At 34.8% G+C, this 16,174-nt stretch overlaps 3 protein-coding genes across 5 annotated transcripts; 2 read left to right on the top strand and 1 right to left on the bottom strand.

Annotated features, from left to right (window-relative positions):
• Positions 1-6,207: 6,207 nt before the first annotated feature.
• LOC110228952 (BTB/POZ domain-containing protein NPY4-like) lies at positions 6,208-9,449 on the bottom strand. Its single transcript, XM_021027410.1, has 5 exons — positions 9,266-9,449; positions 9,116-9,185; positions 8,593-9,035; positions 6,748-7,369; positions 6,208-6,667 (listed from the first exon to the last, which is right to left on the bottom strand). The coding sequence occupies exons 1-5, from the start codon at positions 9,325-9,327 to the stop codon at positions 6,419-6,421; spliced, it is 1,446 nt and encodes a 481-aa protein (XP_020883069.1). The 5' UTR covers positions 9,328-9,449; the 3' UTR covers positions 6,208-6,418.
• Positions 9,450-10,462: 1,013 nt separating this feature from the next.
• LOC110228955 lies at positions 10,463-11,787 on the top strand. Of its 3 annotated transcripts, none has more exons than XM_021027417.1 (5): positions 10,463-10,565; positions 10,913-10,984; positions 11,067-11,139; positions 11,202-11,267; positions 11,343-11,787. In XM_021027417.1, the coding sequence occupies exons 2-5, from the start codon at positions 10,953-10,955 to the stop codon at positions 11,481-11,483; spliced, it is 312 nt and encodes a 103-aa protein (XP_020883076.1). In that variant the 5' UTR covers positions 10,463-10,565; positions 10,913-10,952; the 3' UTR covers positions 11,484-11,787. The 3 variants fall into 3 exon arrangements, with proteins under 3 accessions (XP_020883076.1, XP_020883077.1, XP_020883078.1); XM_021027418.1 differs by lacking the exon at positions 10,463-10,565 and adding an exon at positions 10,573-10,663; XM_021027419.1 differs by lacking the exon at positions 10,463-10,565 and having other exon boundaries at positions 11,056-11,139.
• Positions 11,788-12,116: 329 nt separating this feature from the next.
• Positions 12,117-15,078, top strand: LOC110228953 (serine/threonine-protein kinase SRK2J-like). The gene is made up of 9 exons (XM_021027412.1): positions 12,117-12,349; positions 12,452-12,526; positions 12,777-12,878; positions 13,017-13,070; positions 13,152-13,244; positions 13,343-13,435; positions 14,273-14,377; positions 14,467-14,565; positions 14,648-15,078. Exons 1-9 carry the CDS (start codon positions 12,230-12,232, stop codon positions 14,924-14,926), a joined length of 1,020 nt encoding a protein of 339 aa, XP_020883071.1. The 5' UTR covers positions 12,117-12,229; the 3' UTR covers positions 14,927-15,078.
• The last annotated feature ends 1,096 nt before the right edge of the window (positions 15,079-16,174 follow it).

The following is a 16,174-nucleotide window of genomic DNA, read 5'->3' as shown; positions in this document are numbered from 1 at the left end:
TCAAGTCATGGGATTATGTTATTTGTCAGGCTGAATTCGCCCACAATCGAGCTGTGAACAGGAGCACGGGATTTAGCCCATTCCAGGTTGTGTATGGTTTGTTAACTCGAGTGTCGTTAGATCTTGGTGTCTCTCCGGATCGTACTCGTTTTCACGGTCGTGCATGTGATTTTGTCGATCAGTTTGCTGAGCTCCATGAGAAAGTTCACACGAACTTAGAAGCTTCTTCCCAAAAATACAAGGCTGCTGCGGATGTTCATCGTCGGGATGTCCAGTTTAACGTTGGTGATTTGGTGTGGGCTGTCCTCACTAAGGATCGTTTTAAACCCGTCACGTACAACAAGCTCAAGTCTCGAAAGATTGGTCCCCTTGAGATTCTAGCCAAGATCAATAACAATGCTTACCGCCTCCGCCTTCCACCACATATGAACACCGCCAATGTGTTTAATGTGAAGCATTTGGTTCCTTATGTTGCTTCTGATGTCGATGAAAATTCGGGGACGAATTTTCTTCTTACCCCGGGAGACCTAATGTAGCGACATCTATTACTTCTCTTTTAATGAGCTTCCGTTTATGCTTTCAGTCTTAATTTAGTTATGGGCTTTCTTTTGGTTTTTGCTACGTCGGTTATTTGGTTGCTTTAGCACCAAGCCTTCGTTAGGGTTTTGACGTTTTTTTTCTATAAGTACTCTACTTCTTGTATTCTAGAAGGTTGGTTGTTTTTGATTAATAAAAGAGAAACTTTTCTCATACAAGTTTTGGAATTCTTCTTTCTTTCGATCCATTGATACGCAAGAAAGCTTGAAATCGAAGCTACGGACGAAGACTCTTGATCCATCGATACTTGAGCCCTCTCTTTCGTATTTATCCGCCGCATCAGTTAGACATTGTGATGTTCATTTTTTCATTGCGTGTAATATTTGAGGGTAGCACATAAGTATTCTTCTACAAAATATTATACTTATATAATTCTTCATGCAAATTATATATTTAGGAAAAAAAAATCAAAAAGACACTCTAAATAAATAAAGGTAATTAAATTTGAAAACAAACTTACCAATCAAAAATCCTTGCAACCCATGAGTCTAGTATAATCATAAGTTGTTGTATTTAGTTTCTGTTGGTAATAAATCAGAGAAAGATGTAGTTTGGGCCGGATAAGGAGTTGAAGGTTTTATATAAAGGCCCAAATTGTATATATATATATATATAATTTGTTAGGGTTTCCAGCACCCACAAGGAGAGTTTTGAAGGAGGCACAGCAATGCGAAACACAATGCGAGGGAGAAAGGATCGGCATGAGAGGATAACGAAGGTTATTGAATTTCTTTTCATTTTGGGGTTTGATTTTGTAAAATCGGAATTGAGAAGTAATTTATGTCGTCCCTAGGGCCATTTTTTAATTTTTATTATTGATTGATTTGTTTCTTAACTATGTAAAATTTATAACAACAGGTATTAAATGCGGCGGACTCTCGTTCTCGTCGTCGTGAAAAGCGTCGCACCGCCAAAAAGTATACATTCATTTTTATCATCTTTCTTCTAATGTGTGGCTTTTATTGTCGATATACGCTAATGGTAGTGTTCTTGCTCTTATGCAGGTTGGCCTCACCAGTTTGTTCTATATGTATGCAAAAACTTGATAACTCCAAGGGACCAGATCAGTATCAGACCAAAGTTGATGATATTCAGGTTATATAGTTTACCCTTAATTTGCAATTGAAAAAGATGTGTCATCTATAGGCTCTTATAACTTATATATGGAATCATTTAACAGGAAAATGTGTCGTCTGATATTGTTACCACTTCAACCTCCATGCCTTAGTCACACCATTAAGGTATATAACGGTGTCCATTTACTTTTGATTATTCTCTCTCTAGTGTGTGTGTATATATCAATTAGTTAGCAGTAGCTATTTAGATGGATGGTGATGGTTGATTGTTTCTTGCTCCTATAGGTTGGAATGCTTTGCACCTTGCTCGCCATAGCTAAGCAGCTCCAATCAATTTCGAAAAGGCAAAACTAAAAATCTTCACCTATGTCTAGCAAATATCTCCTTCTCCTTTGTTCCCTGGACAATGTGTTTTCGAATTGTTTTGTAACTTTAAGCTTGCCATGCTCTATTTATGACTTGAAAAAAAAAAACCTTTTAATTAAGTTAAATGTTTGATTTTGAGAAATCTTTGTCATGATAATCTGCCCAATGTGTCAAAGAATTGGTCATTTCCACTATACAATCTGCTCGCAATTTTGCAAAAAAAGCCTACTCCTCAGGACAATAGATCCTGTTGCCGACTCTTATTACCAATCCGATTCTTTAAGACTCGCTCGTTGCTGCCTTCACCGTAAATCACCATCTGCAGCTGCTTTTCAGCGAAAGTTGTTCTGACATCACATGAGACTTGAGCTGTGTTAAGAATGCTTTGTAAAACTCTTGAGCTTTCGTTTTTCTTCCATATTATCTGCTTTAGTCTTGCTTGACTCGGCGGATCAGTTTCAAGGTCATTGGAAACCATATATGTGTTCCCCGAGTTCAAGATCCAAGATGGAATATCCAAACTTTTGGTTTCTCTGTTTAGCACAATCACTATCTATACATTTATTTTCAAAGTCAAGATAGGAGTATATATCTTGCACTAACAGAGATTGATGTTTAGGGATTGAAAGTTGCTGCTACCTAGAGACTAATCAAAACAAGGAGTTCTTACCAGAGAATCAGAGTTAGATTAGCTCAAAGCTAATGAAAGAGTTGTAGAAAAGAAAAATAAAATTCATACCCTCAAGGATTGGATTGGGCGAGAGATTGTATCCTTGAAGCAGAGATCTTTGAGTACATCAACACCTGTGACGGGACGAATATCCCTGCAGCTTAATCTTCTCAAACAGATACTGCGTCTCTGCCTCGGCCTCGCTCAGCCTCTGTTACTTGCGTTGCGTATTCCTCCTCAGACTTATACATTTTCGCTAGTACAATCCTCTGCAGCCTCTCAGCCTCCCGCTTCGCTTCGTTAGTGTTGATCTTTGATTCTCAAGACAATAAGGAAGAAAACAGAGTATGAGAAACGATATTCTCTTTCTCAGAAAACACAACTTTATTAATATGAAAACTGAATGTAGTTTACAGACAATGTCTTTATATAGACTAGGAAAGACACAACATGAAACAACACAAACTAAGAGTTGTAACTCTTCACACATGTAAAAGACACGTCACTTAATGCATGAAATCAGTTAAAACTTAAAACATTACTAAGAAACTCAATTATATTCCAACAGTCCCCCTGAAAACTTTATTCTTCACTCCTGTTGCAACATGATTATGCTTGAACCTTTCTGACATCTTAACCTGTTCTCGAACCTCTGTCTTCAACACACACACTTGACCAACCTGAATCATACCCAAACAGTAACTAATTTCTTCTCATAAATCAAACCTGATGAGTTGATAAACCTGTTTACTCAGCCCATGTCTCCGCACTTAAGTTAACTGGAGATACTCTTTAATTGTATAGCTCCACATGGAATCACAAACCATCTTCATGAATATGTATCACATTTCTGTAACACTAGTGGCTCCACCGGAAACTTAGATCTTTCATAATTACTTGTATCTCTCAACATTTGTTCTAACTTGCTGAGCTAACAACCTCTTCATCACTGTCTCTTATGATTCTCAATCATAAATCTCTGTGTGCTCGACTGTATAGACATTAACACTTGATATATCTATAATTCTTTCCACTTTGTAGCTACACCAACAGTCTCTTTAATATCTAGAAGACTCTCCAAGAACCACTTGCTTCTAATGAAGCTCTCTCATTCTGATTTTATGATTTCAGATTGAATACTTTAGTCTGTCTTATAGACCAACAGACCAACTGTTAACTTGTTATAGCTGTAGAAACACCCGAACAATGCCTTTAAACTTGAGTCTTCATGTCTCGATATTCCTATAACCAGCTGATCCACTTTTCTTCTTGACTCTCAGACTTGAGCCATAAGAACCAATAACCAATTTACATTTCCTTGGTTTTATTCTTACTGGCTTATGCCGGTCACATCTTGATTTACTTACACAAGATGTTTCTCCATCTTTAGTTGAGAATTTGTTTGTTACTTCTTGGTGTCCCTGTTTTTCTCCATCTTTGGATTGTCCTAGCTGCCACTCACTCATTGATGACCTATGTTCAAACCTTTGATCACCATATACTTGGAGTCCTTGCGATCTTTTAAGAATCTGATAACTAACTCTGAGACTTAACTTTTGACAAACTATTTCTCAAAACTCTGGCAAATACTTGAAATCCTCTAAATCATCAACTTACTTTACTAAGCAAACTCCCTGATTATTCCTGAATAATCCTGCAATTTCTGTCTTTAAATGCTGAGCCTTAACCTGATGTCCAAACAACCATGAACCCATATACCAATCAAGCAACCAAGGCGTCCCCTAGTTCTTAGACTTTTATGAGCTTCCAATAACTGTTCTTTACTAATCTTGAACCCAAGTTTGAATAAAAAAAACTCCCACAACAGATGCTTTCGAATCTTAGCTAAAAACCTTGCACACAAACTTGTGCTTTAACAAATCTTGGCTCTTTTCTTTACAGACTTGAAGATTTCATAACATCACAACTAACCTTGCGACTTGCAGCGGATGCATACTTAATTTCACAAAGTTTTGAGTCTTGATGATGTCTTGTGCTTCGATCCAGACTACAACGATCTTATACTTGTCGTGATTTCCCAGCAAATTCTTGAACTAGAACTAACATAGATGTCAAATTTCTGATTCTTAGAGAGAGAATAACTTACGATTCAACTGATTTCACAAACCAGAAATCATTCATTTGATCTGATTGGGATAACTCCATTGATTTTCTTTCTTCAACTTACCACGTCTTCTTCCAAGAACAGTCACAAGTTCACTTCTTCCATCGTTCTTGACATCGCAACATCTTCTTATTTTCTTCTCCTAAGTCGCGATGTTGAATAATTTAAATCCTCCGATTCACGACTTCACCGTCTTCCATGAAATCGAAGAGCCTCTGATACCAATTTGTGAAGGTTTATAATCGAACTGAGCTCACCAATACTTGAATCGATCTTTGTGATGAGATCTCGGAATGAATCAAAAGAAGAACAAAAGCAAGAACACACAGATTTAACGAGTTCGGGATCCTTGCCGGATTCCCTACATCTCGCCGGAGAATCTTCTCCAGAATCCACTAGAAACTTGGTGTATAACGTATCCTTTACAAACTTGTTCTCAAGCTCTCTCTCTCACTGCCCAACCCCAAGAATCTCTCACTCTCTCTTAATCGCTCTGTAACAAACTGAAGAAGAAGAAGACACTGATTGAGTTATCAGAGAAAAGACGTTATTGCCCTCCTTCTTTTGTTGCAACAACCCTAACCGTAGCACGTGACTACCACATGCTTGTTTTCCTTTTTTGAATTTTCCACAAAAACGGTTTCCATTATAAGTTATATCATAGTTTAGTATTTAGTATATTTTAAAATTTTGACAAGATTATGTTTTTAGTTTTTTATATTCATAGTACTAAAATAGTATAATATTTTTTTATTATATATTCTAATATAAATTTCCACCATCCCGCTAATTTTTATGTTGTAATACAATTTTTACATTATTTTTTAAAACGTTTATTTATCATATTTGAGTAAAGTATGTCTATTTTTAAAAATTCGAATCACAACATATTCCAAAAAATAATTTTTTCTTAAATAAATAAATGAATCAAAATCGAATTAAAATTGATTTTAATTTAAATTCCGTCGTAACCATTACTTTACTAAAGATATATGATAAAGATTCTTGAGAGAATAATTTAAAAATAAATAAATGCCAATATCATTGCCTTTAAATAAGTTCCAACTCCAAACTTTCTTTGTCAAATATACTTCAGTTTTAATAATATAGATAATTTGTTTCTTTTTTCTGTTTACCATTTGTAAAATTAACATAGACCATGGAGGGAAATACTCATGGCAACTTTTAGAATGGCAACTTTTTTTAAAGCTAACAAAATATGACTTTATTTTCTTAAAAATTACGATTTATTTTCTAAAATCATAAATTTTACAGTCATGAATTTAAAATAAAGCTTACCGTAAAAATCTCAACCAATCGACCCCTAATTGGTTTATAGATAATTGCGGTTTTTCTTTTGGGTTACGGACAAATACAAATGAGAGTTTTCTCTGATTTTAGTCTCATTAAAAATTGAGATGGGAACGGCTTCAAGCCCAGACACAAAACCCATTACTACCTGACCCATTTACGAAGGTCATGACCAAAATGTTTCCAATTCAGAAAAACAATAACCAGGAAAAACTCAAAGTTTGATGTAAAGTTCTGAAGAAACATATGATAAAAGATTCAATAATGTTGAGATCAAAACTCTTTCTCATGGTCCCATTCATCATCCTCAGTGTTTAGAGTCGTTGTGGTGAGCTCAGGAGTACTGTATCCTGTTGATGAACCATTGGCTCTGAGCTGTTCAAAGAAGAGAACTTGCACTATCACTCGCATTGGCAAACGCTCGTTCTGCACCGCATGTTCACACGCTTCCGCTGATAGTTTCCTGCAATCCATTAACCCGCATACTCTCTTCTTCTCGCTCTTGCTAACACCCGAATGTTCCTGAACATTTCCAAATCAAAACCCATTAAAAATCAAGAATCTTTATGAGAAACTACAAGTGAATATGGATCTTGTTTTACCTTGAGAAACATGTCTATGGCGCGATATAACCCGTCATGAGACTGTCTTGGGAAGCTAGAGAGTGTCTCCGCGAGAGAGAGGAAGTTCTGAAGAGGAAGATTAGGATCTCTTGATTTCTCAGCTAAGTATCCATCTATGAGTTTTGCAACAGATGCTTTCGAATGAGTTTTCGGATCACGGTTCATAAACTCCTTCACTAGGCTCTGCACCATATCCAAATCATACATCAAGATATCATTCACTGTTGTTTCTTCAAGCTGCTCACTGATTCTTTTCTTTAACCTCTCTTTCACTGTTTCTTCATATCCAAGAAAGATCGATGCTCGATGTAACTTGGTCAAGAAACTAGAAGAAACACTTCTTTTCTCACCTGGTATAAGCTCAATGATTGTATCAGTTAAAGATTTATCAACGATTTGCATTGAGCCTTTACTAAAACCAGCTATTCTTCTTTTTGCATAAGCGTGTAACGCTTCTCCAATAACGGTATTCGGGACTTTCCCTTTCGCCTTGATTGCTTCAATGGCTTGTTTATACAATTCCATATGAAGATCGCATAAATCTTCTACCCACCAGTCTTTTGGAACCGCATCTTCTGGTTTTTTCACGTTCTCAAGCTTCTTCTTGTTGGATTTGAAGAGACTAAGCTCATAAGAAAGAGTAAACAATCACTTGGTGATTGAATCTCAGTTTATCCACACAAAGGGAACTCATTCTCAAGAGGAAGAGACCATCAACTTGTGATGGAATCCACACCAATATAGCTTGATAGAACCAAAATCTCTATGGAGAGAATCGATCCTAGCAAGACAACTATCTCTAGTATGAAGCTAGATTCGTGAGAAGTGACACAACACTAGAGGTTTGTGTACTTAGAGAGAAACGAATCTATGAATCATTTAGCTAGAGTAATCAACATAAATAAGAGATTAAGAAGAGTTTAAGGTGTATTTAAGAGTAGTATGACAAGCAATAGGCTGCCTAGAGGCAGCCCTAAATCGTGTAACACTATCTCTCTACATTGTAACACTTTGGTTGAACACAAGTAAAGAAGAGAGAGCTACACGAAATTGATAAGAGCTTGTCTTTTCTTATTGATGTGTTAACCTTTACAATGAGATTACAAGGCTTTATATAGAAGGAGAACTAGGTTAAGATGTCTCACAATTCCCTTTAATCATAGCCCTTCTTTTCTCTCTTTAAATCTCCACCATTGAATTCAAAATAGCTTCTAGAAGGTTGTGGTCCAACTTTGACCAAGACCAAGTTTGAATTTGAATCTACTTCCTTTGTCTCCAACGGCTCTTAGGTCTTCTAGAAGGTCTCTCATGGGCTTCTCTTATGTGACACCAATCTTGCACATTATTATCTTCACTAGGTGACACGAGTTTTGCACATTCTTGTATTCATGCATAGACTTCATTTTGCATCCTCGGTCTTGATACTTTTGACACCAATTATGCACATTAGGTCATGATAACTTTGACACTAATTTTGCACATTGGGTCTTGATAACTTTGACACCAATTTTGCACATTGGTGTCTCGTCTTCGGCCTTGTCTTGAGATCTTCGGCCTTGACTCGTCTTATGAATTTACACCAATTTTGCACTTTGGTGTCTCGGTGACTTTACACCAATTTTGCACTTCCGGCCTTGATACCTTGAAGTGACCCGAGCTTTGCACGGCTATCTCATGGAGATCTTTCTCTTCACTTGGTTCAATACTCCCCCGCAAGCTTGAGCGTCGGGACAATAAGGACCAAAGGTCAAGCTTGGAGATCTTCGGCCTTGACTTCATGACTTCGGCCTTGACTCCTTTCTACTTCTTCTTATATTTTAATACTTCTTCCTGTTGTAACTGTAAGACCACTTGACTTTCAACGTGTCTATCGAAGCTGTAGAAGCAATAGAGTCAAGACAACGCTTCAAGAGCTCCTCTGAGTAATTAGACAAGAGATCTTTTGTGGTCTGAAGCACAATTATAGAATCTTTCCAACTACGGAAGATGGTTGAGTTCAAGAAAACATCAATCTTGTAAACAAGATTGCTTTTCTCAAACGTTTCATTCATCTCCAAGAACTCAGCCGCGCAACGAGCTGCTACTACATTGTAAGCGTTTAAAGTAACCGTGATGCCGTAACAGAACTTGACACAAATCTCAAACGCAACAGAACCACCAGGAATCTCTGATATGTCAATCTCATCAATTTGGTTCTTCTTCTCCTCTTCATTTTTTGATGTTGCTATGAGTCTCAGCAAGAATCCGCTTTTCGACAGCAATGGGAACTGAAAACACACACAAAACATAAACACTCTTGCTTTTGCTTGTTCTTTGATGTTTTAAAAGGTAGATTTTGTTTGCATACCTTATGCAGATAGAATTTGACATTGCCTATGATGATGATGATCTCTGTTTCTAACTCAGTTGTTGCATACCTAAGAGCCAAAAAACAGACAATTTCTAAGAAAAACATTGCTTAAAGAGACATAGAGGTAAATATCTGTTTTCTACAAACCTAACATTGTCTCCTTTAGATTGAAATGAATCAGGCTTGGTTCCAAGTTTCATAAACTTCATTTTTTTCTGTCTCTCTTTTAAGAAGTTACAAGACTTTCAAGATCGTTAAACACAAAAGAGAAACAAAGCTAAGAAGAGATCTATGCACAATCTTGCTCTCAAGAAAGCTTAAAAGGGTTACTTAAAAAGAAAGATTGTTTTTTTTTTTTTTTTTTTTTTTTTTTTTTTTTTTTTTGGCAACCTTGGGCCACAACTGGGCGGCCCATTAGCCTAATCCCTACAAATTGTAAGGGGAGGGATTCGATCCCTGGGGGGAAGGGGCCTGTCCATCAGTGGACTTATCATCTGCCACTAGACTAAGGTCACTTCACAAGAAAGATTGTTTTATATACATGTAAACAAATATATAATTTACAGAGAAAACTTAGAGATTCACAACAACACACCCACCAACCTCTCAAGGCTCGAAAACCCAAACACCACGCTTGTTTGTTTGTTTTTTTAACTCTTTTTTTTTTCTAAGTGCTTAGCACATGAACTCCTCTTTTTGGTTGCCCATTGTGTAATGTTAAAAAATAAACCCAAGATTTTTGACTACGGCAAAAAAAAAAAAAAAAAACGAATCCAATGGTTGCATCTTTGTGATTTGGGTGATGAATGAAAAAAATAATGGAAAAAAATAAGTGTTTTAAGCAGTTCTCTGCAGTAACCAGAATTTCTTGGTAACATTTATTCAAAGGACAAAACGAATCAAATCTTTTTGTATGTTTTCTATAAAGATGGTTAAGCGAAAAGCATAACAACAGAGAAGTCAGAGATACACATATTTTCTACTTTTTAACATACTTTAAAATTTAATCAAGGATCAAAATCTTGGAGTGGTTCAAAGAACCCTTAAAGAAAAAATACAACTACAACTATCTATACCAAGTGTGTTATGTTACATTTAGTCAACTGTATGAAATTTTCTGTTCTAAATCATTTAGTCAAGCCCGCACAGATTTGTTTTTGGGGTTTTTTCGCAAAAAATCTCGTATTAATTTAAGTTAAATTTGATTTACAGTATATATTAGACAATTATTTTATAGGACGTAAATTTGTTTCCCAACAATGTCACAAAAAATGGTTTTCGGCCCAAAGTACAATGGACCGGCCCATTAGCCCAGTCAACTCCATTGTAGAAGAGAGGACTTGATTTTGGGTGAGAGATTGCAGGACACAAACGAGTGTGTGAGAGAGAAGAAGACAATCGTCAAGTGTTGTTATTGGTGGTGAAGTTATAAGAATTCGACGAAAGGGTACGTACTTGAATTTTCAAGATTTTTTACTAATAAAAGAACTTCCTTTTTGATAATTTATCTATATATGCACACCAGTTGCTCGACGAATTGTCTAAGTAAGATATTCCTTTTCTTAATCTGTGTTTTTTTGTTCTCATGTTTGTTTGGTTCGTTATGTTTCTTCCTTTAATCAGCTAATTTGAATGATATAATTATCTGGGTTTTGCTGTTGTTCGAATTTGTGATCATACCCTTCAGATTTTTAGAATCATATCTTCTCTAGTGATATGTGTGTGGATGAATCAGTGCTTTTTATATGCTTTTGTCAATTATCTTCTCATGAAATTTTGATTCATTGTGATCAGCTGAAGACCAGTATAGGAAGAAGTTGATCATTTTGTGAACATGGATCCTAATCATACCGACGATCTATTAAAGTGCGTCTTTTTGTTACAGTTTTACGCTTATTTTCGTGTGTATGCGTATGATGATTTACTGTTGTTAGCAGCACATCAACAGCCATTTGGAGAAGCAAAATGAATTGCTCACAGAAACTCGTAAAACCATGACTCAAGAACTTCAAAAACTCGAGGTTTGTTGATGAAACTTAGTGTACATTAGCTCTTTTCAATCTCACGTACATTTGTTGTTTAGGTGGAAGAAGAGATGATGATGCGGAAATTCTATGAGCTAATGTCTACACATCGCTTAAATAAGAAGGTTTGTTTAATGATCGTTGTTTTTTGAAGATGTTCATGGTGGATTTGATTGAGATTGATGTTGGTTCTTTTGAAGAAAACGAAGGAGACTCAAAATGTGTCACAAGGTAAAGAAATAGTGGAAGTGGAAGCGGAAGCCGAAGATACTTCCAGTACATCGAGGGAGTTAATCGTATATGTGAGAAAAAGGAAAAAGAATCAAAAGCCAACACAATGAAGATTTCCATGTCTCTGTTTAAGTGATGGAACAATATCAGCTTCTTCTTTCAGCAACAACTAAATTCTACGAACTGAATTTATCAAGATTGTTTTTTTTGGTTCATTGATCTTTAAGTTGTTTTTGAGTGATGAAAATCGTTTCAATTGCTCGATAGTCGATACAAGTAGTCATATGAACCTTGTAAGATGTTCTTGGTGTCATTAGAGTTTCATCTGATCCTATGTGAGACTATAATTAATAATATGTAATCGTGAACCAAGGAGAAGAATTGTGAGATATATGAATACCACATCCATGTAAACGGTGACGCGTATGCAGCCTATTCAAAACTTCAAAACCACAATCCAATGATCTAATCTTGCTTGAGAGGTAAATTTCAACAGTTTCGAGTATCTTTAAACCCATACAAGAAATAGTAAAAGTGATACTTGTAGAGGTAAAAATTGATATATATATATGGGTGGGTCCATAGCTTAGTAGACTTAAGAAATGTCTATTAGGTATCCTGAAAAGCTCTTTCAAGTTTCAACACTTTTATTCGAGTATTCGTCATATTTGCTACGTGTAAACTAAATTACTTTTTTTTTGTGTGTGAGATTTAATAACTTCGTTCTTTCCCACTCTCTCTCTATATATATATCTCTAGTCTCTAAAGATATTTTGGAAGAGAAGATTCATCAAAAAAAAAAAAAGATATTAAAGGACCATTTTAAGGAAGTGAGAACAAAAAAGTAGTTGTAACGATGGAGAAGTATGAGATGGTGAAGGATTTGGGATTTGGTAATTTCGGTTTGGCTCGGCTTATGCGTAATAAGCAAACAAACGAGCTTGTGGCTGTCAAATTCATCGATCGAGGCTATAAGGTTTTTAGTTATTTTTTTTTTACTATTTTTTTTTTTTTTGTTTGTTCTTTTCTCTGATACTAAGAACTTTGAGGTTGTTACCAAACTTGTTGTTTGATGCAGATAGATGAGAACGTTGCAAGAGAAATAATCAATCATAGAGCTCTCAACCATCCCAATATTGTTCGGTTTAAAGAGGCAAGTGAAATATTTTAGTTCATTAAAGAAGTGAATATTAGGTTATTTATTTTTGTCCTTTACTCGAATCTCTTAGTTCACATAATTCAAAAACCTGTCTCGTCGTTGACTTTGAATTCGGATTCTCCTAAAACTCGTTTCTAACTTCGTGAAAGGTCCAAAGATTTTATTCGATATAGGAAACTTCAAAAAATATGGCACTTTGACGCTAATAAAAAATATATTGAAACTTGGTGTGTTGATGATTTAGGTTGTTCTAACTCCGACACATCTTGGGATTGTAATGGAGTACGCAGCTGGAGGAGAACTATTTGATCGGATATCTAGCGCGGGTCGATTTAGTGAAGCTGAGGTTTGGAAATGAAATTCTTGTTTTTTTTTTTGTCAACAACATACATTTTATCGAAAATAAGATGATAATTTTAGTTACCACATTTTTGATTCATTATACCCTCATTAATATCAATTAATTTATTTATTTTACTTGCAGGCAAGATATTTCTTTCAACAACTCATTTGTGGAGTCCATTACTTACATGCCATGGTAAATTGATTGTACACACCAAATTGTATTATATAATAGTTGTGTTGTGAGTTTTATTAATGAAAATTTTTATTATTGCAGAAAATATGCCATAGAGATCTGAAATTAGAAAATACATTGCTTGATGGAAGCCCAGCACCACGTTTAAAAATTTGTGATTTTGGCTACTCAAAGGTTTTTATTTTATTTTTATTAGTTCATTTCTTTTCAATTTTTGTAACATAAAATCTAAACTTCTGAATGTATAATAATAATTTCTAAATTTTGGACAGTCTTCTGTTCTGCATTCCAACCCAAAATCAACGGTGGGAACTCCGGCATATATAGCACCGGAAGTTTTTTGTCGATCGGAATACGATGGAAAGGTAAATTAAATTATTTCCATTTTTAATAATAATGAATATATTTTTGTTTTTTTTTTCTAATAACAAAGATATTTACAAGTCTGAATTCCACTTTCAATAGTGTTTTTAGGTGGACATTCCACTTTCAATAGTTATAAAACCATAATTCATGGAAAAAGAGTAGTAAACGACAAAAGCTAGCTTGCTTCCTATATCCACTTCACATGACATTTGTTACTAGTCTTCTATGGTAAATTGTATACTACTATATATCGACTTTATCCAATATCTATTCAAATTAAATGGCCACTGTCAAATAACCAACGTCAGCAAAATGTTCATTGGTCAACTTAATATTTGTTTTGGGAAGTAACTTGCACAATTATATTTCGTGGTGTTGCCTTTAAAGTTATCAATATACTTTGCTAAGAGGACAATTGTCCATTTCGAATAGACCAACTGTAAGTGTAACTAAATGAAAAACATACTACCAAATGTGTGGCAGTCTAATAGCAATAGATCAACCTTTTGGAAGCGATAATTTCTGTTCAAAATTTGTTTTAATTCGAAAAAACAAAATTTAAATCCAAATAAACATAAGTATAACAAAATAAACCAAGACTTCTTTAAGAAAAATTTTAATGATCAGCATTCCTATTTTTACATCCCACTATTCATACAAAAAACTATGTAACAACCAGAATTCGAACCTGAACATGTTCTACTCCTTAGTCGGAGGAAATTTAATTCGAGGTCACGATTTTTTGTTCGAAATAAAATAAAAATGATACTAATGTTTATTGGTTACAGATTTACAATATAACTTGAGGTTGTTTGATTTATATAAACTTTCTACAGTCAGTTGATGTGTGGTCTTGTGGAGTGGCACTCTATGTTATGTTAGTAGGAGCTTATCCTTTCGAAGACCCTAAAGACCCTCGCAATTTCCGAAAAACTGTTCAGGTATTTTTTTAATGTATAAAATAAAATAAACGTAGTGATCATCTATATAATCACACAATCATATGTCATTTTTGGGTTGGAAATTGCAGAAAATAATGGCTGTGCAGTACAAGATTCCAGGATATGTTCACATATCAGAAGACTGCAGAAAGTTATTATCTCGTATATTTGTTGCCAATCCGTTACATGTAAGTATAGATGGATTTTTAACCTTATTGTTTATCTGCTAATCAACTTCTTTAAATGTTTGTTGTTTTGTAACTATTATAGAGAAGTACGCTTAAAGAGATTAAGAGTCATGCATGGTTCGTAAAGAATTTGCCAAGAGAACTAAAGGAGTCAGCACAAGCTATTTATTACCAAAGGAATGTTAATCTTATTAACTTTTCTCCTCAAAGAGTAGAGGAGATTATGAAGATAGTTGGTGAGGCAAGAACCATTCCAATCCTTTCTCGCCCGGTCGAATCGCTTGGACCAGGTAAGATAGATGATGAAGAAGAAGAATATTTGGATGCTAATGATGAAGAATGGTATGATGATTACGCATAAACAATAAAAATGTATTTCATGTTGTCAAATTATGAAGTATTTGTAATTTTATATGTGATCTTTGGTTTTTCTTTTCCTTGTTGGTTTAGTGAACATAGTAACAAAATTAGTGTAAAGGTTTTGTTTTAAGAAAACGTTTGGTAACTTATGTTCAGTTTTGTTCGAATATAGGGATTTAGAAAACGAATTAATTTGTTTCTTTTTTTTTTTTTTTTTGTCGTCTAAATTTATTATTAATTGCAAATTATGAGAACTGTTACATAGACGATTCTACAACTGACAATTCCTTCCGACCCTTACTAGATCTACGACAGACTACACTATCTTCTTCGTGATCTTGATGAATACCTTCAATGATCCACGACCTAGCGACACTTCCTTCTCTGCGTAGAATCCTGGCGAACGGCTATAATTGTACATCGCTGGAGATCTCTTGCACACTTGCCTCCATTAATCTGCAAATTTGTTAATAAATAGCAATATCTGGGACTCGAACCCCAGACCTCTTGGTGTAGAAGCATTAATCAATCCTTGATCAACCAATGGGCCAAGGGGGCTTCCACGTTTCTTTTTCTTTTGAATCATATTTTTGACTTAAATCGGTTCAACTCTGTTTAAGTTTTCTAGTTTTTCCTCTAGTAACAAGCACAATATTGGTAATGATAATTCATTCTGTTTCTACTTAAAGATGGTAAAGATAAATGGAGTCCAGTTTTGGCATGTGTAACACACTATACTCCACATTATCTAAAACGAAAATCTTTTTTATTTTTATGAATTCATAATAATGTTAAAATATTTTACATTTAAAAATGTTGAATCTACTATTACTGAATATTACTAAAGCAATACTCACTAAACAAGTAAACAACTAAATTTGTTTTGTTTTTACAAATAAAAATGTTTTGGAAAGTTAACCTAAATAGGATGATCTTCACCAACGCATCTCACTAACTTTTCACATTAGTAGCTTTGGTATGTAGGTAACCCTCTCACTTCAAATCCTTAACCAAGAAGATAGATTTGTCAAAGTCCGGATATTTCAAAGAGTCTCCAAGGCATATTACAATTTTTGTGAACACATAAATTTTATTTAATGAATTTGTGTATGTGTCTTCACTCTTCAGGTTAACACCAGTGGAGAGATCCTGAAATTTATTTTAAGACCCATCCCAACATCAACAGTGAAAAGTTAAATCATTGAATCGAAACAATCGATTTTGAAAAGTTAACAAATAAAAGGTGATG

Source organism: Arabidopsis lyrata (assembly GCF_000004255.2).
Source record: "Arabidopsis lyrata subsp. lyrata unplaced genomic scaffold ARALYscaffold_4, whole genome shotgun sequence".
NCBI lineage: Eukaryota > Viridiplantae > Streptophyta > Magnoliopsida > Brassicales > Brassicaceae > Arabidopsis > Arabidopsis lyrata.
The sequence above is the reverse complement of the archived record's forward strand: the minus strand, read 5'-3'. Positions and strand labels throughout refer to the sequence as shown.